Source organism: Bison bison, unplaced genomic scaffold, assembly GCF_000754665.1.
Source record: "Bison bison bison isolate TAMUID 2011002044 unplaced genomic scaffold, Bison_UMD1.0 scf7180017864388, whole genome shotgun sequence".
In the NCBI taxonomy this organism is placed as follows: Eukaryota; Metazoa; Chordata; class Mammalia; order Artiodactyla; family Bovidae; genus Bison; species Bison bison.
This window is the reverse complement of record NW_011494960.1, coordinates 6,608,722-6,631,737: the sequence shown is the minus strand read 5'-3', so window position 1 is coordinate 6,631,737 and position 23,016 is coordinate 6,608,722. Positions and strand designations below refer to the sequence as shown.

Here is a 23,016-nt window from a genome sequence, read left to right as displayed (position 1 = left end):
AATAAATGCTGGAGAGGGTGTGGAGAAAAGGGAACCCTCTTGCACTGTTGGTGGGAATGCAAACGAGTACAGCCACTATGGAGAACAGTGTGGAGATTCCTTAAAAAACTGGAAATAGAACTGACTTATGATCCAGCAATCCCACTGCTGGGCATACACACTGAGGAAACCAGAATTGAAAGAGACACACGTACCCCAATGTTCATAGCAGCACTGTTTATAATAGCCAGGACATGGACGCAACCTAGATGTCCATCAGCTGACAAATGGATAAGAAAGCAGTGGTGCATATACACAATGGAGTATTACTCAGCCATTAAAAAGAATACATTTGAATCAGTTCTAATGAGGTGGATGAAACTGAAGCCTATTATACAGAGTGAAGTAAGATAGAAAGAAAAACATGAATACAGTATACTAACACATATATATGGAATTTAGAAAGATGGTAACAATAACCCTGTATATGAGACAGCAAAAGAGACACTGATGTATAGAACAGTCTTTTGGACTCTGTGAGAGAGGGAGGGAGTGGGATGATTTGGGAGAATGGCATTGAAATACGTATAATATCATATATGAAAAGAGTCGCCAGTCCAGGTTCGATGCATGATACTGGATGCTTGGGGCTGGTGCACTGGGATGACCCAGAGGGATGGTATGGGGAGGAAGGAGGGAGGAGGGTTCAGGATAGGGAACACATGTATACCTGTGGCGGATTCATTTTGATATTTGGCAAAACCAATACAATACTGTAAAGTTTAAAAATTAAATTAAAAAAAAAGAAAACTGCTTTTTTTCATAATTTCTGTATAGTCTCCCAATATCAGTTTTTCATCTTCCTGAATTAACATCCTTTTCTAAAAATCCATTTGTTTATTTTTTCATTTCTTTATTCCTGTTAAAGATCACTACTTGTGTTTCTCTCAGCATGCTTTAACTACTGTGACTTGATTCAACTTAACATTTTAAGAATCAGTCTGCTGACTGCTGTGTAGAGAAAGAATCAGAGCATAAAAAGATAAAATTAGGTAGGGCTGTGAGCACGTTATTTTTACTGGCTGCTCAATGAAACAAGCATGTTGGAAGAGGTAGTACATACATATATGGACTATACTCAGCCACAGAACAATAAAACTGGGTCACTCTTAGTGTTGTGGATGAACCTGTGCTGGGCTAAGTAGTTTCAGTTGTGCCTGATTCTTGGCAACCCCATGGGCTGTAGCATGCCAGGTTCCTCTGTCCATGGCATTTTCCAGGCAAGAGTACTGGAGTGGGTTGCCATTTCCTTCTCCAGGGGATCTTCCTGACCCAGGGATCGAACTCATGTCTCTAATGTCTCCTGCATTGGCAGGCAGTTTCCTTACCACTAGTGCCACGTGGAAACCCCTAGAGTCTGGCATACAGAGTGAAGTAAGCCAGAAAGAGAAAAACAAATATCATATACTTGATGAAAGTGAAAGAGGAGAGTGAAAAAGTTGGCTTAAAGCTCAACATTCAGAAAACGAAGATCATGGCATCTGGTCCCATCACTTCATGGGAAATAGATGGGGAAACGGTGGAAACAGTGTCAGACTTTATTGTGGGGGCTCCAAAATCACTGCAGATGGTGACTGCAGCTATAAAATTAAAAGGCGCTTACTCCTTGAAAGGAAAGTTTTGACCAACCTAGATAGCATATTGAAAAGCAGAGACATTACTTTGCCAACAAAGGTTCGTCTAGTCAAGGCTATGGTTTTTCCAGTGGTCATATATGGGTATGAGAGTTGGACTGTGAAGAAAGCTGAGCACCGAAGAATTGATGCTTTTGAACTGTGGTGTTGGAGAAGACTCTTGAGAGTCCCATGGACTGCAAGGAGATCCAACCAATCCATTCTAAAGGAGATCAGTCCTGGGTGTTCTTTGGAAGGAATGATGCTAAAGCTGAAACTCCAGTACTTGGCCACCTCATGCGAAGAGTTAACTCATTGGAAACGTCTCTGATGCTTGGAGGGATTGGGGGCAGGAGGAAAGGGGGACGACAGAGGATGAGATGGCTGGATGGCATCACCGACTTGATGGACGTGTGTTTGGGTGAACTGCGGGAGTTGGTGATGGACAGGGAGGCCAGGCGTGCTGCGATTCATGGGGTCGCAAAGAGTCGGACAGGACTGAGTGACTGAACTGAACTGAACTGAATGCATATATATGAAATCTAGAAAAATGTTCCTGTTGAACTTATTTGCAGGGCAGGAATAGAGATGCGGGTCTAGAAAACAGTCTTGCAGACATGGGTTGGGGTCAGTAGGAAAGGGAGGACAAACTGGGAGATTAGGACTGACGTATACACACTACCATGTGTCAAACAGATAACAAGTAGGAAAGTGCTGTACAGCACAGGGAGCTCAGCTCAGTGCTCTGTGATGACCTGGAGGGGTGGAATGGGAGTGGGACGGAGTCTCAAGAGAGAGGGGATATACATGTATATATAGGTGGTTCATTTTGTTGTAAAGCAGAAACTCACACAACTTTGTAAAGCAACTATATGCCAATAAACTTTTCTAATAGAAAATTTGTTATAGCTAAAATCACTTTGAGTGAGTGAGTGAAGTCGCTCAGTCGTGTCGGACTCTTTTGGGATAATACAAAATGCACTAAAATGGTTTAAGGATTTACAGCTTTCTAATCATTATTGTCTTTTTTTTCATGCTAATGAATTCAGAAAAGTCTTATTTCTCCATGGTTTTGAAATTATAATTACGTTTTACTGAGATTCTCCTATTTTTTTTTTTAACCAAACTCTTCAAGGCCCCTTTATTTCATTCTGGCATCATCAACCCTATGAGTAGATATTATTTTCTTTTTAAAGATAAAATAACGCTGAAAAAGTTTAAATAATTGCCAAAGTTAACTCCAAAAGTCAATCACAGAATTTAGATTTGAATATCAGTCTGTCTGCATTTAAAGCTTTTGGTCACTTCTAACAAAGTGGAATAAATTATCTGAGTCTTAATTTAAAAAGTAAATATGTTATAGTCATATATTACTACTCACTTTCTTACTCATTAGCTTTGTTTTCAAAATAAAGATGTTAAATCAGATAATCATAAAACCTTAAAGCTTTTTGACTAGTATTGATTTTTTAGTATTTTAATAAGTTTATTTAGATATAATTTGTATATCATAAAATACATATTTTATGTGTACAACTCAATAAGAATACATTTACAAAGAATATGTATTTATAAAGTTGTACAACTATAATCACAATCTAATTTTAAAATATTTCCCTCATACTAAAAGGGAAAAAAATGTCCATTTACAATCATTCTCATCCTTACTCCAAGCTCTAGGCAACCATTAATCTACTTTCTGTCTCTATGAATTTGCCCTTTTGGGATATTTTTTACAAATGGAGTCACGAAATGTGTGTTCTTTTTTGTCTGTATATGAAAAATAGAACAGCAAATAATATTCAGAAAGCAAGATGGTAAGGATAACTATAATTATATAGAATTTATGATTCTTCAGTACTTTTTATAAGCCAGTAACCATTCAGTTCTAGATTCAGACTGTCTGGGAGGAAAAATTTTGCTGGCCTTAGTTGCTTTACCTATGAAAGGAGGATATGTATGCATATATATCTATGTCTTAGGATTTTGTGAGAAATTAGTCAATACATGTAAAGTGTATCATATACATTGGACTATTTTAAGTGTTAGCTCTTATTCTAGGTGTTTGGATAAATCTAAATAGATAATAAACCTAAAGCTCATTTGATTAAAACCAATACAATATTGTAAAGTAATTAACCTCCAATTAAAATAAATAAATTTATATTAAAAAATAAAAAAAAATTTTAATGTTGAAAGATTCAAAAAAAAGTAAGTTACATTGTTAGTGCTTCAATTTTAACTAATTACAGATCTATTAGATTTTCAGGAAATGGACCAAACCTATAATGAATAGAGAATGCTGACTCAGAGAGACTTTCCTCTGCCAATTTACAGAAATCCAGTCTCCCATTTTATAAGAATAGATTAATGGCCAACTTCTCACTTATGACATATGAGTAGAATTTTAATGCCAAATTTCTCTGATGGCCAAAAGCATAAAGCTTCAAATGGGATTGTTTTGTACTGAGAAGACATGATTAAAGCCATAGAAGTTATAAACCAAGTTTAAACTTAAATTTACCAAACTGTGCAATTCTACTTTAAAATTTCACACCTTGTTGACCTGGTTTTATTAAATGGCCAGAAAGAGATTGTAAGAAAATAGAGTACAGCATATATTTGGGGAAAGAAGGAAGGAAGCCAGTCCATGTTCTCCAGAACCTTGTTTCTTTATGGTAATCAATGAAAACACAGTTCCCACGAGAACAGACTGTGTAAAGCAGAAAAGATACACTGTTTTGGCAAATTAAAACAGAGAAAGGCTGAGTTAATCTGAAAAGTGTCCTTGAAGCAGTACATCATGGCTCAGTCCACCAATCCCTGACCACATGACAGGACTCCCAAGAGATGTCACATAGCATCTTCACCCAGCTCACTATTTCAGCATCAATCCTATTGTACAAGTAGTGTATCTGAAGCAACTCCTCAAAGAATTTCAGAAAGGAACTGCCACCATACCTTATGCCCCAGAACATGGACCACTTGAGTTAATGCTTTCCTCAGAGCCAGCTTCACATCCTTGTTTCTCAAGGTATAAATCAAAGGATTAAGGGAAGGGACAACAATATTATTTAACACTTGGATAACAGAATCTAGCCAGGGGATGGAAGCAGGCCGAAGATAGATGAGCATCACAGGCCTATAGAACAAGATGATTGAAATCAGGTGGGCACTGCAGGTTGAAAAAGCTCGGCGCCTGCCTTCAGAAGATTTGATTTTGAAAATGGAAAGGACAATGCAACCATAGGAAGTAAGGATAAGGATAAGGCATGTAAGAGTCACAAAATCCATGTTAGTGAAGCTTACCATCTGAGCTAGAGAGGTGTCTGCACAGGCCAGGGGTAGCACCACTGGGATGTCACAGAAGAAATTGTCCAACTCATCGGGGCCACAGTAAAGTAACTTAAACACAAGAAATGTGAGGATATTTCCATGTAGGCAGCTACCCAGCCAAGAACCCACTGTCAAGCTGGTACACACTCTGGGGTTCTTGATAACCATGTATCACAAAGAGTGACAAATAGCCACAAAGCAGTCATAGGCCATCACAGTGTAGAGGAAGCACTTGGTACTACCCAGAAAGTGGTAAAATAACAGCTGGGAGGCACAGCCCTGGTAAGAGATGGTTCAGCTTTGTCCCATTAGGTAGTATCATTTTGGGGGAACTCACTGAAGGGAAAAATACGTCAAACACTGACAGGAAAAAATACATGGGGGTGTGGAGGTTGGAAGAAACCAGAATGGTGAGGAAGATGAGCAGGTTTCCCAGTAAAGTGAAGAGATAGAACATCAAAAACAGGATGAATAGCAAGTTCTCCAGCCCTCCAGTGTTAGGAATTCCCAACGATATGAACTCTGACACAGAAGTATAGTTCTGCATGTCTATGCACCAGGCAGTCCTGGAAAAGCAAAGCATTCATGATATAAGACTACAAATAACTGAGAAAATATCTTCCTAGTAAACTTATTTCTCAAACAGTGACTGTGAGCAAAAAAATGTCAAAGAGGAAAAGGAAACCAGTAATAAATCCGGACCTGCAGCTAAGTAATGTGTTGCATTTGGCCTCAGTATTTTTCATGTGCAAAATTACATAGAATAATTTATAGTTGACAAACCTCGCAGTAATCAACTCTTATTATAGGTTTTAGGTAGTTTCTCCCAATCCAGTTTATCATCACACAAACTGGTATATTACAGAAGCATCTTCTCCAAGGAAAATTTGGCATCAGATGGCAAACTTGTTTTGTATTATAAGCCAAGTCATAATTAATTGCTTAATAGACCAACTGGGCTTCTCTGGTGGCTGGTAAAGAATTTGCCTGCAAATCAGGAGGCCCTGGTTTGATTCCTAGGTCAGGAAAATCCCCTGGAGAAGGGATAGGCTACCCACTCTAGTATTCTTGAGCTTCCCAGGTGGCTCAGCTGGTAAAGAATCAGCCTGCAATGTGAGAGACTTGGGTTTGATCCCTGGGTTGGGACGATCCCCTGGATAACTGCGGGGCAACCAACTCCAATATTCTTGCCTAGAGAATCCCAAGGAAAGAGGATCTTGGTGGGCTACAGTCCTTGGGGTCACAAAGAGTCAGACGCAACTGAGCGACTAAGCACAGCAAAGCGATAGACCAACTATCCAAGTATATGCATATAAAAATGGGAACCTAAACAGAAATGATATTCATTTACCTATTTATTTTTACTTACAGTGATAGTGTTTTCCACTGTTTAGCATTTACATTCAAGAAAAGATATACAATTCATATTTATAACATGCTCACACACACACACAGGAATTACACTGAGTCTAGAAGAGCCTCGTGTAAGTAATAGAAATAGCTATTGCATCCCACCAGAAATATATCCCTCCTCAGGAAGACTTTATTTCTATACCACAGATCTCATTCATGTAAATTTCAATTACATTATAATTTTTTAACTTCATTAATTAATGTCAGTCATATAAGCCTAAAGATCCTCAATTATTTTTTCTGAAGGCCCAATATCTTCTTTTGTTCCTTTGAATCAAATTTTATGTTAGCCGTCCACATGTTGTCACTTGGATATAACTGATTTTTCTCTGTTTGTGATCAATATTTGCTCATAGGAAATAATCTGATAGATGGATTAACATTAATTTATAAATTGCTAATCTCTTACCATTTCCTACGTTGTTTCAATTTTATGAGAATAAAGGCTTATAGCCATACAGGGAAAAAAGCTCAATAAGTAGAATTTATGGCAAAGAATGAAGAAGTAGAGAAAATAGGAGCTCTTCAGAATAACCTTGAAATCAATCTATAGAGCCAGGGCCCTGTATAAAGCTTGTCCTGTATAAAATGTTTGAGTAGATTGTGATTCTGGCAAAAATACAAACAGGAAAGCAAAAAAACTCCTTTCCAGCCCCAAATATACTTTACACATTGAGTTTAAGCCTCAACAATCAATTTAATCTCACAAACATTAATTTTCTATCCACCTGCTAGAAATATAAAGATGAATAAAATAAAGTGTTATCCCTAAAAAACTTAACCTAATATAAAACTGGTTTCTAACTCTGACCCTGACTCTATCATTTTCTACCTCTGGACCATAAGAAACTCACTTAACCTCTCTGAGCCTCAACTCTTACAGAAGAACAGTGGATAATCATATTGTCTGCCTCATAAAGTCTTTGTGAGGATTGAATGAGATAACAAAAATAAAATTCCTTGCCCAATGCTTGGCATTTAGTAGTAAATGTCCAATATGTCCAATATTATGTCCTCATGCATATAAGACAATGGTAATGTAGTTAAAACAAAAGCATTGAAGGTGTGATGAAGATATAATTAGAAATGGACTTGAAAAGGGATCTGCAAGATTTTAAAAAAAGTAGAGTAAACATAGTCAACTGATCTTTGACAAAAGAGCAAAGGCAATGCAATACAATGAGAAAAGATGGTCTTTTTAAAACTAATGATTCCAGAACAGGACATCTCTCTCTCTCTCTCTCTCTCTCTCTCTCTCTCTCTCTCTCTCTCTCTCTCACACACACACACACACACACACACACAAAATATATCTAGACATAGACCTTACACCCTCCACAAAAATTAACTTCAAATGAATAACAAACCTGAATGTGAAATGCAAAACTACTGAACTCATAGATGATAATTTAGGAGAAAATCTACACGATCTTGGATACGGCAATGAGTTTTTAGATATAGCACCAAAGGCACAATTCATAAGAGAAATAACTGATACACTGAACTTCATTAAAATTAAAAAAAAAAAAACTTGTTTTGCCAAAAACACAGCTAAGAGAATGAGAAAATAAGCTACAGAATGAGAGAAAATATTTTGTAAAAGACATCTGACAAATGACTAATGTTATGAAGAACTCTTAAAAATTCAGTAATAAGAAAACCAACAACCCAATTAAAAATTATCCCAAAGACCTTAATAGATACCTCACCAAAGAAGATAAATATAAACATGGAAAATAAGGACATAAAAGGATGTTCCACATTATGTCATCTGCTGCTGCTAAGTTGCTTCAGTCGTGTCCGACTCTGTGCGACCCCATAGACGGCAGCCCACCAGGCTCCCCCGTCCCTGGGATTCTCCAGACAAGAACACTGGAGTGGGTTGCATTTTCCTTCTCCAGGGAATGAAAGTGAAAAGAGAAAGTGAAGTCGCTCAGTCGTGTCTGACTCTTCGTGACTCCATGGACTGCAGCCTACCAGGCTCCTCCGCACATGGGATTTTCAGGGAAATACAAATTAAAACAAAGAGATAACACTACACACCTAGAATGCCCAAAATCTAAAACACTGACAATACCAAATACTAGTGAGAATGTGAAGTAACAGGAGCTCTCATTTCTGGTAGACATGCAAATGGCACAGTCACTTTGTAAGACAGTTTGGCAGTTTGTTATGAATCTCAGTGTATTCTTACCATGATCTAGCAGCCATGGTCCTTGATATTTAAGCAAAGGAGTTGAAAATGTATATTAACACAAAACTCTGCACATTGATGTTTATATAAACTTTATTCACAATTGCCAAAACTTGGAAGCAGCCAAGATGTCCTTCAGTAGGGGAATGGATAAACTATGGTAAATCCAGACAATGGAACATCATTAAGTGCTATAAAGAAATGAGCCATCAACCTATGCAAAGACATGGAGGAATAATAAGGCTGTGTTACTAAGTGAAAGAAGTCTATCTGAAAGAGCTACAACCTTTATCATTCCAACCATATGACATTCTGGAGACAGTAAAAAGATTACTGGTTGGCAGGGGATGGATAGGTGGAGCACAAAGGACTTTTAGGTCAGTGAAAATACATTGTATGGAATGGTAGGTAGATGCTATTACATATTTGTTCAAATCCATTGAATGGACAAAACTGAAAGTGGACCCCAAAGTAAACTATGGATTTCAGGTAATAATGATGTATCAGGGTAGATTTATCGTTTATAACAAGTGTGCCCTCTGATGGGGATGTTTGGATATGGGACAGGCTGTACATGTGTATGGGCCTACAGTATATGAGAAATCTGTACTGTAAACCAAAAACTCATCTAAAAAAAATAAAGCTTTTTTAAAAATATCAAAGAAAAACACACAGGTCAGGAAAAATGTTCTTTCCATGAGACCTTCAGCAGAGGATTATGTAAATATCTGGCAGAATTAAAAGATATTTTGTAGGCTAGAAGTGCATAAATTCTCCATTTACCTGAACTTTTTCTGTTTCTAGCTCAACAAATTCACAAAGGTGTTTGTTACAAACATGTGATCAGCAAAAGTGTAGATTTCACAAATTACCTTAGATTCAATTTCAAAATTCTCTTTCCTCCTCTGCAGTTAGCACTCAATGCCTTATCTCCATCCAAACCTATTCTCAGGAAAGAACCTGACATACCAGGAAAAAAAATTTCTAAGAACAGATAATAACAGAAGATTTTCAAGCAGAAAATTTTACCCTTAGGGAAACATAAGAAGGAATTATTTTGCTGCAAAGGAGACTAAACTAGATATTTTCTTCCAACTCTGAATTCTAAAATTTTATATTATTAGCATTTTATAAATTTTGTGACTTTTGCTATCACCACATTCAAAGAAATTTGTATTTTAACCTTCAGGGTTCAATGACAATGAAAGTACATACACCTGCTAAAGGAAGTTCTCATATTGATAAGAGGAGTAGATTGATATTGATTAAAAGAGTAGATGTTAAGAGTGGGGATAGTTTTTATTTTTTATACTAACCGCAAAAGGGAATTCATAAACAAAGAACCAATCTGCTTCAATCTCATCCACCTTCCTCATACAAATCATTCTCCTACTGCATGAGCACACTTATCTCTAAGTCTGCCCTGCTTCACGTCCTTCTCAGTGCTGACTTCCCAATGAATCACAGGACTCAGCAATATATAAGAATTTTCATAACTTCCATAATTCTCCTTCTTAAGTTGTTTGAACAGGGAAAATGATCAGGACAAATAGAGTTAAAAGCAAGACAGAGAGAGAGAAAAGGGAGAAGCATAGTGTAAGCAGAATAAGAGTTGAATAGAAGGAGGTAAAGTTTTAGACAAACACCAGCTAATGGAAAACACACCTAACATGGGCAGAGGGGTTTTTGTCAAGTTTTAGGCAAGAATATATTTCTAAAGCCCAAAGTCCATATTGACGTAAGATGCCATGACACAGAGACAAGGTTCAGCACCTTGTGCTCTTGAGTCCAAGACACAAAGTTTCCACACTCAGCCCTGTCATGTAGTCTGGTCATGAAATGCTGGATTTATGATATTTTCAAACTGGAGAGTTTCTATTAAGACACTATCCCCTGTGGCCCAATCTTAGACTTAAGAATTGCGAATCACCAAAGGGACTAATTAGAGGTCCTCCTGTCTATCTTAACACCCGTTTCCCATTACACATCTCATTATTTCATAACATATTATAGATTTATTGTAAATGTAGCATTACAACTTTATTACTATCTGATAAATATTCAAGAGTGAGAAAAATACCAGTATCTTTCCTTGACTGTATTTAATATGCTCTTTCCAATCACTATAAACACAGTTATATTTTTAACTACTTACAATCATACCCTATATGTAGTTTTGCATAATTCCTTTTTAATATTAACTTTCTGATTAATAATTTTTCTTATACTTGTCAAAATAAGCACACATAGGTAGGTAGACAGATGTGTGTATGTGTTAGTTGCTCAATCATGTCCCACTTTGTGACACCATGGACTGTAGCCCACCTGGCTCCTCTGTCAATGAGATTCTCCAGGCAAGAACACTGGAATGGGTTGCCATTTCCTTCTTCAGGGGATCTTCCTAAGGATCAAAGGATCAAACCTGGGTCTCCTGCATTACAGGTGGATTCTTTACCAACTGAGCCATCAGGAAAGCCCGAGATAAAGCTTGAGAGCCCCACGTAAGAAATGATTACCCAGAGCTGGATTGGTCACTTTCTATATTGTGGTCTCTATATTAGGAAGTTTGAAAAATCTAAGAGGGTTTTTAGTAGCCTTGTATTTGAGTGTATTATTGGAAAGAGGGCATGTGAAGAGATAACACCAACTATCATGGGGAGGGTGGCTGGAGGAGCTCAAATACATTGAGAAATACAAATAAGGAAAGTCCTTGGACTATAGAAGTTTGAGATACTTGGTCAGGGAAAAAGGAGAAAAGATAGTAACTAAGTCAGAGAAATGCTACTGGGAATGTATGTGGATTAATATCCTCCTTTAGCCTAACCAGTTGACATCAGAGTAGAATTTTTTTGCATTTAAGTTTCTGTACCTGAAATTACCCTGAGAACTAGACTTGGATTCTAATTATCAGGAAAAGGCTCCACACAAGTGTCTCCTGGGAACACCGAGAAGATCAGAACCAACAAAGGAGAGTAACAGTATGAGAATGAGAACAGTAGAACCCCAGTCTTTGGGATCAGAACCTGTTTTTACAAATTAGGCATAATCTATAAACAATATAATATATAGTACACCATGGTTTTAGGGGAAAAAAATGGTTCCTGTTTTTCTGTGAAGTAATTGCTCTGAATTTTTTCCTCAAAACTTTCTGTTCAGATATCCTGCCTCAATAATTGCATATTTACATGTCTCTTTAAAAAAAAAAAAGGCTTATTTTTTTTTAAAGTGTTATAAAGTCATTGTAAAATTATGAAGGTAACAGAAGCACATGGGCTTCCCTGGTGGCTCAGACAATATAGAATATGCCTGCAATGCAGGAGACCAGGTTCGATCCCTGGGTCAGCAAGATCCCCTGGAGAAGGGAATGACAATCCATTCCAGTATTCTTGCCTCGAGAATCCCATGGACAGAGGAGCCTGGCGTGCTGCAGCCCATGGGGTCACAAAGAGTCAGATGCAACTGAGCAACTGAACTGAACTGACTGAACTGCAGATGGAGTTATAAGAAAAAGGGGAGAACTAGCAAACTCAAATGGAGAAGGCAATGGCACCTCACTCCAGTACTCTTGCCTGGAAAGTCCTGTGGACAGAGGAGCCTGGTGAGCTGCAGTCCATGGAGTCACAAAGAGTCGGACACGACTGAGTGACTTCACTTTCACTTTTCATTTTCATGCATTGGAGAAGGAAATAGCAACCCACTCCAGTGTACTTGCCTGGAGAATCCCAGGGACCGTGGAGCCTGGTAGGCTGCCATCTATGGGGTCGCACAGAGTCGGACACGACAAGCGACTTAGCAGCAGCAGCAAACTCAAAAATCACAGGATATGTGAAAACTAAATAAGCAGCCTAATTTTTAAACTGTGCTAAAAGACATAAAGCACAAAATTTACTGTCAACCATTTTCAGTGTACAGTTCAGTAGTGCTAAGTATATTCATGTTGTTGTGCAACCAAACTTTACAGCTTTTTCATCTTACAAAAGGAAAGTTTACATCCATTAAATTATTTTCCCTTTCCCCACCCCTGGCAACCCTGGCAAGGTAGAATGGTGATTCTACCTTCTTTTTCTATATTTTGACAACTTTATAAACCTCATATACTTAAATCATACAGAAATCACATAGTATCTGTCTTATTTTGTGACTGCTTATTTCACTTAACATAATCTCTTCAAGTTTCTTCCATGTAAAGATGGGATTTTCTTCCTTGTAAAGATGGGATTTTCTTCCTTGTAAAGATGGGAGTACTATTGCCTGTATGTATGTACCACATTTTGATTATCTATTCATCATTAATGGACACCTGAATTGCTTCCACCTCCTGCCTATTGTGAATAATGCCATGATGAGGAGCATGCTACAAATATCTATTTAAGACCCTTTTGGACATAATTCAGAAGGATAATTGCTAAATCACAGGGCAATTTTATTTTTAAATTTTTTGAGGAACCAGCATACTGCTTTCCATAGTGGCTGCACCACTTTATATCCCCACCAATAATGAACAATGGTTCCAGCTTCTTCACATTTCTTATCTTTTCCTCTTTTTTTTCCAGTAAGAGCCATTCTAATGGGTGTGAGGTGATTTCTCATGAATTTGATTTGAATTTCTCTAGCGGTAGAGATTGAGCATCTTTTCATATGCTTATTGGCCATTTGTGTGTCTTTTTTGGAGAAATGTCTGTTTAAGTCCTTGATCTCCTTTTTAATCAAAATATTTGTTTGTTGTTACTGTTGATGGAGTACAATATTAAAAAGCAGTGTGTACATGTGTGTGTACACATTATTTAAATAAAATTTTATATTGGGTGCTGTACTAAAACTTCACATATAGGAAAGATTTAAACAGCTTTGATTTTTTCAGTGCTAAGTAGTAATTATTAGAAGGAGGCAAGTGGTTGGAGTTCATTCATATTCAGCTTTCATACATCTTCAACTTTAATGAGAATATATATTTAAATTAGTGAATGTGATTTTTACCTATCCTAATTATTTCACTCATGTTTCTGTTTTATGTAAATGAATAGGTAATTACATTTAATTTGAAAGTCTAAGCGGTATCCATTTATTCATGCAACAAACCTACCCACAGTTCCTAGTAGATCACTGGGCCACATCCTGTGGGTATAACAGTGAATAAGACAAACATGATGGAATTTTCCATTGCATAGAAAAAAATCTATAAGTATCTGTCCATAATCCATATCCAGGCTTTATCAGATATCATAGCATGTGGGGTTTCCACCAATATCCAGCATTAATAGGACATCAAACTATAGTAGAATTGCTTAAATGCAACATATTGTCTAGGATACATTCCCAAAGCATAGGAATTTTTATTGTGATGTTAGATTTTACTGGTCAGGTTAGGAAGGGCCTTGGAATTCTCACACTGCACATCAAACCATTGTCTACCTTTAAATGGGCTGCCATTCTGACTGGTGTGAAATGGTATCTCATAGTGGTTTTGATTTGCAGCAACAGTGTATTTAATTCAGGGTTGTATTTTTTTGTTTGTTTTTAATGGTTTCAGGTAGAATGGAAACTTTGGGGAATAAAAATGGAATACAAAATAACTACAAATTAATAAAATGTCATAAAAGCTTAGGGCAGTAAATATTGCTCTCTCTTTCCCCCTGATTTCTGGAGAAAATTTAGAAATAATGACCAACTTGAGTATCACTGGAAGCCAACTTGGAAAATGTCTTGGTGGGAGAACAAGAACTGGTCATTGAACCCAGTAATCAGGACATCTCTTCAAACAACACTGAACAGGAAGGCTTTCCCAACCCTTTCACACTAAAGAGTAATCTGGGATGTTGTCTGTATGGTAGAGCAGGAAAAAAAATGACAATAGGAGTTAAGAGGGCTTGGGCTATACCTGGCTTTACTGTAATTAAATGTGTTATGAATGGCAAAATACTTATTTCTAGATCTCATTGCCACCATGTACAGAGGGATACAATGAGTCATGGCACAGAATTAATGGAGATAATAATAAAGTCAACATATAAACATGACCTATGTCCATGCATATTTTACTAGTTATTTATTGAAAGCTCTCTGTGTATCATGAGCTCCGGAAAGAGGTCGTGAGTTTGAATAAATTGCCAAGCAGGTCCTTCAGGGTAATCATGTTGTAGCGGGATTAAGAGTAAGAGCTATTTAATTAACAAGATCTGAATGTGAGGTCTGGTTTGCCACTTAATGTGCAAACTTGGCTCCATTATTTGAAGCTTCTAATCCTCAAAGTTCTTTTTTTTGAAATTGAAACTCCTTTATGGGGGGATATGAAGATTACATGAGATGGTATCTATGGAATATTCATCACAGATCATGGTCTAGCAATTACGATTAATACTACTGTTAGCAACATGAACAAACTGAAATGCATATAGGGAGAACCGAGGAATGATTACATTCTAAGTGAAGTAAGAAAAACTAATTTGGCACAGAGATGGCTATTGAAGGATAACTTTTGTATTGCCATAGATCTTCACTATTTTCAATCAGGCAAAATTTGCTGTCTATTATAAGAAATCTGTCTCAAGCTTCTTGCAATTTCCCTTGGATTCCTTCTCCAGGATTAGTGCACTGAGAATAGCATGAATTATGAAGTTACTTATGGGGCCTCCGGGTTTACAATTATGCACAAAAATAGAAAATCTTATTAGGCAGACTTAATGCTTTAGAGAAAGCATTTTCCCTTGATATTATTTGATTATTTATCTAATTACTCATTTGATTGAGTAGGTGAGTGATATTAAGAGTCAATACATTTTAAAATCCACTATAAAACCCTTAATTTAGTGCAGAACAGTAAATACTACATTGTGGAAAATCCTTTTTAGGGAACTTTTCACTTCCTTGTTCCTTAAGGAATAGATTAACGAGTTCAGCATGGGTGAGACAGTATTATTTAATAGTTGCACCATGGCATCTAGCAAGGGGTTGGGTGTGGGCTGCAGATAGACAATGATTATAGGTCCAAAGGCACAGAGAATGGCAGTGAGGTGGGCACTGCAGGTAGAGAAAGCTTTCTGCCTGCCCTCTGCCGAACGGATCCTCAAAATGGCAATCCCAATGCATGTGTAGGAGGCACAAATACTCAACCAAAGCATTAAAGCCAGAAAGCCAACACTAGTGGAAGCTACACCCTGGGCAAAGGAGCTGTCAGCACAAGCCAGGGGTAAGATAACAGGAATGTCACAGAAGAAGTGGTCCACCTGATTAGGGCCACAGTAGGGTAGCTGAAAGGTAAAGGATGTCAGGATAGTGGCCTGAAGACAACCCACCAACCAGGCTGCCAAGACCAAACCAACACAGACTCCAGGTCTCATGATGAGCTTATACCTCAGTGGGTGACAGATGGCAACAAAACGATCATAAGCCATCACAGAATAGAGGCAGCCTTCTGTAGAACCCAGGAAATGATAGAAGAAGAGCTGAACAGCACATCCCTTATAAGAAATGGCTCGGTTCTGGCCAGAAAAATAGACTAGCATCTTGGGACAGAGAACAGAGGGGAACAGCATGTCCAAAATCGAGAGGAGTCCCAAGAAGAAGAACATGGGAGTGTGAAGGGTCGAGGAGGAGACAATTGCTAGAAGGATGAGCAAATTTCCGAGCAGGGTCAAGGGGTAAATGAACGAGAAGATGCCAAGGAGCACAGTCTCCACTCCCTCTGTCTGAGGTATTCCCAGTAGGATGAACTCATTCAGCTCTGTGTGGTTCCTCATGTTCCTGGGAGGAAGGTCTAGGGGAGACAAAAGACCAGAAACCATGACTGTGGAGGCTGATTGTGACAGATGCAATACCGATACATTCATCATCACTGGTCTTTGTTTACACATAAACATGAGGTTGAAATTAAGAATCAGAAACTCTGGGAGTAATATTTAGGGGCTAGTAAAGCAGATGTGTGCCTTTGTATCTCAAGATATCACATTCTTTTATGAATAGGGATTCAAAGCAATATGAAGCTTTAGCAAAGTGAAATACCAGATGTACTATGAGAACATAGGCATCAATACTGAGCAGATAAGCATGTCCCAAATTTAAGACCAACCTGAAAACATGTGGAAGCCTCACCCTCCTGACTCTATTACAAAGCTACAGTTGCTCAAATATGTGTTCATACACCCTAAATATTCATCAAAGATCAATTTGGGCACCCACATCTATGTTGAGAAGAATGGACTGTGATACAGTTTAAAGAGTAGTAAGATTTGGGTATATGATATCATTCTAACTGGATATATTTCTTAGTCTGAGCATGGAGTCTCAAAGAGTCAGACACAACTGAGTGACTGAACTGAACTGAAGATTATTTGCCTGAAAAGAAATTAACAGTGACAAATTTGATTATTATTCTGGTGTTTAGTTTGTTTAGAGATTAGTAGATGTTTAGAGACTATGTAGGTGATAGGTTTTGATAGTGATAGTGAAGTTATCATATATAAAGATGAATTTTTGAACATTTGATGTTTGCTAACTACTGAAATTTTGAAATCCAAAGTATTTCAATTCTGCAGACTTTTCTGTGTCTTCTGATTATTTTAAATTCTAATTTTAATTTTATTGTGGTAATAAAACTTCACATGAGATCTACTCTCTAAACAGATTTTTAAGTGTAAAAGATAATATTAACTATGAGCATAATGTTTTACAGCATTTGTGAAACTTTCTACCTATTCATCAGCAATTTCTCATTTCCTGTTGTCCCCTAATCCTGGTAGCCATCATTCTGTGTTTTGTTTTTAAGAGTATAATTGTTTTATTTTAAAGGAAAAACTCATCATGTCGAGAACATGAAAGGGCCAGTAGAGAGACAGTCAGCTGTCTGCTACAATGGTTGAGCTCCTGAATTTCTCAAGAAGAGATGCCACGATACTATGCATAAAATAGATAACTAATGAAAACCTACTGTATAGTACAGGGAACTCTACTCAGTGCTCCTTGGTGACCTAAATGGGAAATAAATCCAAAAAAAAGAAGAAACTTATGTATATGTATAGCTAATTAACTTTCTTGCAGTGTAGAAACTAGCACGATATTGTAAAGCAACTATACTCCAATAAATTAACTTTAAAAAAGAAGAGAGATGTCTTTTTAACTTACACTTTTTACCATTATAATTTGCTTTTTTGAGATGCAAAATATATTTTAAAATGTCCAATTATAATGGTTTGAATTTCTAATTATAATTCCTGGTCAACTTCTCTGATTTTCTTTTATAAGTAATATTATTAATTGTTATTGATTGATAATTATGTCTTCTAAAAAAACCTGGAAAATGGTAAGATAATGCTCTCCATGTACTCAAGTTGTTTATAATCTTGGAATCTCAATTTCTCATCTTTATATAAGCAGAAAGTATTCCCTGCACCAGTAGGCTCAACCTTAACCAATCAGTTAAATATATTATTCCAAGCAGGACACTTTTGAGAGTCAAAGAAAGCGTTATTAATAACTAAGGCAGAATAAGAGGGGTAAAATAGGAACATGTCTGTTCAACCATCGAATAGTCTCCTTTCCCTCATGTGTGTCCTACAGATCTTTATTTTGACATGTTCTGATATAACTGTGCCCCTTGAAGATATGGTATATTCTTAGAATTGTGCTGGATAAATAGAGGGTACCCACTGAATATCTTTTTTCTGATTAACTGAGATAATATTTACCTCCCAGAATTGCTGTAAAGATTAAATGTCATGATGCTCAGGAAAGATTTTGATACACAGTAAGATGCTGTATATGGTTTGTTATAATTGTATTTTCTATAGAGATATCCATGCTAAAGAATTTGGGAAGGAGTTACCTGTGTGAGGATCAGAGTTAGTATCTTAAGCCTGAACGAAGTCACCAGGAGAAACAGGGTAAATTATGGACAAAGAAGGAATGAGAGACCAAACTTTGAGAAATACTACATTTTAGGAAAAGGAGAAGAAAAGGGAGCCATTTAATAAAAAATATATACATTCGTCATATGATTTGGAAGAGGTCAGGAGAATGTCTTTTGCATACCATTTATCATGAAAATTATTATTTTCTCCATGTCTTAGAATTTTCTCCATTGTCAGGGAGAATATGCAACTAATTTTTATTCTTAAGCAAGTGTGTGGTTCTTTAAAAGTGACAGATGCTGAATTAATGATTAAGGAACAACAAAAGAAATAATAGATGAATGTATTTCTGCATGCTGTTTTGTGGGGTGAATGGAGGAAAGGACTCTAGTCATTGCACAAAATGGGAAGGAAGCTCTTAGTCATGATTGCTTCCAACAATGCTAGTCAGGAGTCCATAGTGGAGTAAAAGTAAAAATTAAAGAAGATGGGAAAATGCTCTGGACAGTTACATGGCTCAGTTAAGGAAAACAAATGTTGTTTTTCTTACCTTTAAGTTCAGTCTCTTCTATAGACTTGTGGGACTTACCATTCTGAACATCTCTCTTCCCTGGGTGCAATGGAAATGGATTTGGGCTTCCTAAGTGTTGGCACCCCACTCCAGCACTCTTGCCTGGAAAATCCCATGGACGGAGGAGCCTGGTGGGCCACAGTCCATGGGGTCGCTAAGAGTCAGACACGACTGAGCGACTTCACTTTCACTTTTCACTTTCATGCATTGGAGAAGGAAATGGCAACCCACTCCAGTGTTCTTGCCTGGAGAATCCCAGGGACGGGGGAGCCTGGTGGGCTGCCGTCTATGGGGTCGCATAGAGTCGGACACGACTGAAGCAACTTAGCAGCAGCAGCAGCAAGTGTAGACCCCAAATGGTCTTTTCCATTCAGGATTACACAGAGAGAGGATAGTATATGTCTGATGGCTCGCCCATCATCTAGGGTGATTTCTTCAGAGTTAGCAGAAATAAGATCTCCTACATTCGTAGAGTTTTAAATGATCTCTTACTCCCTCTGGAGCCCCATCCATGATACATCCCAGGACTCAGGGAGCAGGAGCCCTTGAGCACAGGGAGCAATCAAATGCTGGATGTTGAGAGAGCTCATGACTGAGAAAAGACTACACGGTAATCAAGACAATCTTCAAGCAATTAGGAATCAAAGAAGTTGTGGATCCCCCATGGCCACCCTAATTTTCTACTCTGGGTAGACTTTCAAGAACCCTTTTTGTTCTTCATAGACCTCACAGATTTGACTTCCTTCTCTGTCATTTTTTGAGTCTCTACCTATTCCCTTACTTTTTATGGTTGTAGAAGAAATTGTAACATAATGAAAAGATCATTCACCTTGGAAGTTTCTGGTGTGAAGAACAAGTCTGTTTCTTGTTAATTGTAAGTCCTTGAGCAAGCCAGTGCTCTTCTCTGAACCATAATATAGTCCTTCATAAATTGGAGTTATTTCATAGGGACACTGGAGATTAAATGAGACAACACTTGTAAACTTCCTGGCACATACTACTTAATTATTTGTATTGAAATTGAATGGAATATAGACTTGTATTCATTGTTAGAATCTTTTTTAGTTCTTTTACCCCTTCTCTTCTTAATTTGAGTTTTTTCATTGTTTTGTTTTTTTCATTTTAGTCAGTCTGATTTCATTTCTTTTATCAACTAGTAACTATAGTGTGGGGCTTCCCTGGTGGCTCAGACAGTAAAGAATCTGCCATGCAGGAGATCTGGGTTTGATTCCTGGATTGGGAAGATCCTTTGGAGAAGGGAATGGCTACTCACTCCAGTATTCTTGCCTGGAGAGTTCCATGGACAGAGGAGCTTGATGGGCTACAGTCCATGGGGTCGCAGAGTTCAACACTACTGAACAACTAACACTTTCACTGTAACTATAGTGAGAGAGATGGTGAGAAACCAAACCAAAATGAAACAAAACAAAAGAAAATAATAGGTATATAGTTACCAAAAAATAAATAAGGAATATCAGAATGTTTTTCATAATAATGGATTGTTTCCTATGGAATCTAAATAAGATTTTCCAGGTTCTCAGGATTCAACAAGCCAATCCAAGGAAGGGAAAATGGAACTAACATTTAAAGAGAGTCCACTTGTGGAAAGGTCTTTTAAAATCTTATTTTATTCACTTCTTACAACATCCACACAGGGTAGCTATTTTCAGTCCACTTTATAAATGATGACATGGTCATCAGAGAGAGTAATTTTTCCCAAGATTACACAACGTTGAGTAGGAGAGGTAGGAATTGAGCCACAAATTTTTTTAGTCTAAATCTCACAGACTTAATTCTGGGGACAGAGCCAAGTTGATACTAAAACATCAGAATCCAGTTCCTAGTTTTCTCTCCAAGTTTGACCCTCTGGATCAGCAAGGTATACCTTTCCTTGTCTTCAGAGAGTAAGACCTTGAGCTTTACCCTGCCCATCTCCTTTCACATCTCTTTATGACTCTGTTTTGAACAATAACTACAACAGCATGGCTTCCCAGGTGGCACTAGTGGTAAGAATCGGCCTACCAATGCAAGAGATGTGAGAGACATGGGTTCAATCCCTGTGTTGGGAAGATCCCCCGGAGAAGGGCACTTTCCCACTCCAATATTCTTGCCTAGAAAATTCCATGCACGAAGTAGCCTGGCAGGCTATAGTCCATGGAGTAGCAAAAAAATTAACATGACTGAACATGCGCGCGCACACACACACACACACACACACATAGTAGACAACAGATTTAGTGACTAAACAGCAACAACATAACAGATAACAATCAAAAGGCCTAACAGTACACAGAAATTGGGATACATATGTATTTATTCTTGGGGCTTCCCAGCTGGCACTGGTGGTAAGGAACCCACCTGCTAATAATGCAGGAGACAGAAGAGAAGCTGGTTAGATCCCTGGGTAAGGAAGATCTCCTGGAGGAGAGCATAGCAACCCACTCCAGTATCCTTGCCTGGAGAATCCCATGGACAGAAGAGCCTGGTGGGCTACAGTTCATAGGGTCTCAAAGAGTTGGACACAACTGAAGCCACTTAGCATGCACATGTGTGTATTTATTCTTAATTAATATCTTGGGCACTTATTTACTTATAGGCTTTCAAGTTTTAAAAACACATAAAGGTCAGGAAGAGAAATCATGATGACAGAGTACGATGACTTGGAGCTCACAACCCCTACAAACACATCAAAAATACACCTACATACAGAACAACTGTCACTGAAAATTGAGGATTTCTGTACAATGAAGGCTATAAGAAAAGTACACACTTAAACAGACTTTAAATTCCCATTAGTGTTACTTTATTCATCATTAGCAGAATCATTCATCTTTTCCAAGTAGGAAAAAAAAAAAGCCAAAGCTCATAACAACAATTAAAAAGAGAAATGAATATATTTCTTAATGCTATTCTTAACTAGAAATAGGAAAAGGAAATTGTGAAAGTGGTATGAAATAAAGAGGACATACTTTTAAAAATTGAAAAATACTTGAAAGAAAACTCAAATTCCCTTCCCCATGGTGAGAAAGAAATAGAATGAGAAGGTTACCAATAAAAATATTGTAAATAAACACACAGAAACCCTTCTCCTGTGACTGCATGCACCCTGATTCTAATCAATACTTTCCAACTGGGTCCTTAAATGTATTATTTCATTAACCGAGGTCATCAAGTCCTTCTCATCACAGGAAAGAGTGGAGCCTATTTAATTAGAGGGTATGAGTTTCAGTCCTATCCCATGCTTACTAACTTGGACGTGGCACTTAAACTCTCCATGCCTCAGGTTTATAATTTCTAAAACAGTGATGATAATAATAGCATCTCCTTCATTGGGTTGTCTTGATGATTAAATGGAAAAAACACATAAAATAGAACAGTACATTGCATGTAGTATATAATCAACAATGTCAGTTGACATATATGCTCTCAAAACTTTCCTCCAGTCCCCCATCATAACACTCACCAGACACTTTTCCGTTTAACTCCTGTGTCCCGTATACACTGTAAGCTCTATAAAGACTAACATTTCTTCTGTCTTGTTTGCCACTTCTCTTGTAGTGCTGTGAATACTGCAGAGTACACAGTAGGCACTCTATAAATAACTCTGTAAGTTACATTGTTCTCTGGTGAAAGCCTTCCAAATGTTTCTCACATTTCTCACATGCTCAGCATTAGGGTCAACAGACACACAGACTTCCATCCTTTTCCCTCAGCCATCACACAAGTTCAAAGTTTTTTAGGTTTTTATTGAACTATATGCTGAAATGTAATGATGCCAGTTATACTTCTAGCTTTTCCCATATACTCCCTCTTATTTGGCCATTATGGATAGCTGAAGAATATGTTCTGAAAGCATACATCTGCCCCTTTCTAACTTAAACATTTTCAGTGATCTTTAGCTACCCAATGGGCTACTGAAACATTGTAACAAAAATACACTGGAACATTGTAATAAAAATACAACTATCAAAACTATGGTTAAGTTTTGGATAAAATTAAAGAAAAAGT

At 37.5% G+C, this 23,016-nt stretch overlaps 1 protein-coding gene and 1 pseudogene across 1 annotated transcript; both read right to left on the bottom strand.

Moving 5' to 3' along the window:
* The window catches only part of LOC105002039, a 19,747-nt pseudogene extending 14,176 nt beyond the window's left edge, over positions 1–5,571 (bottom strand).
* Positions 5,572–15,398: 9,827 nt separating this feature from the next.
* Positions 15,399–16,331, bottom strand: LOC105002038 (olfactory receptor 148-like). The gene has a single exon (XM_010858480.1). It carries the CDS (start codon positions 16,329–16,331, stop codon positions 15,399–15,401), a length of 933 nt encoding a protein of 310 aa, XP_010856782.1.
* Between the last annotated feature and the right edge of the window lie 6,685 nt (positions 16,332–23,016).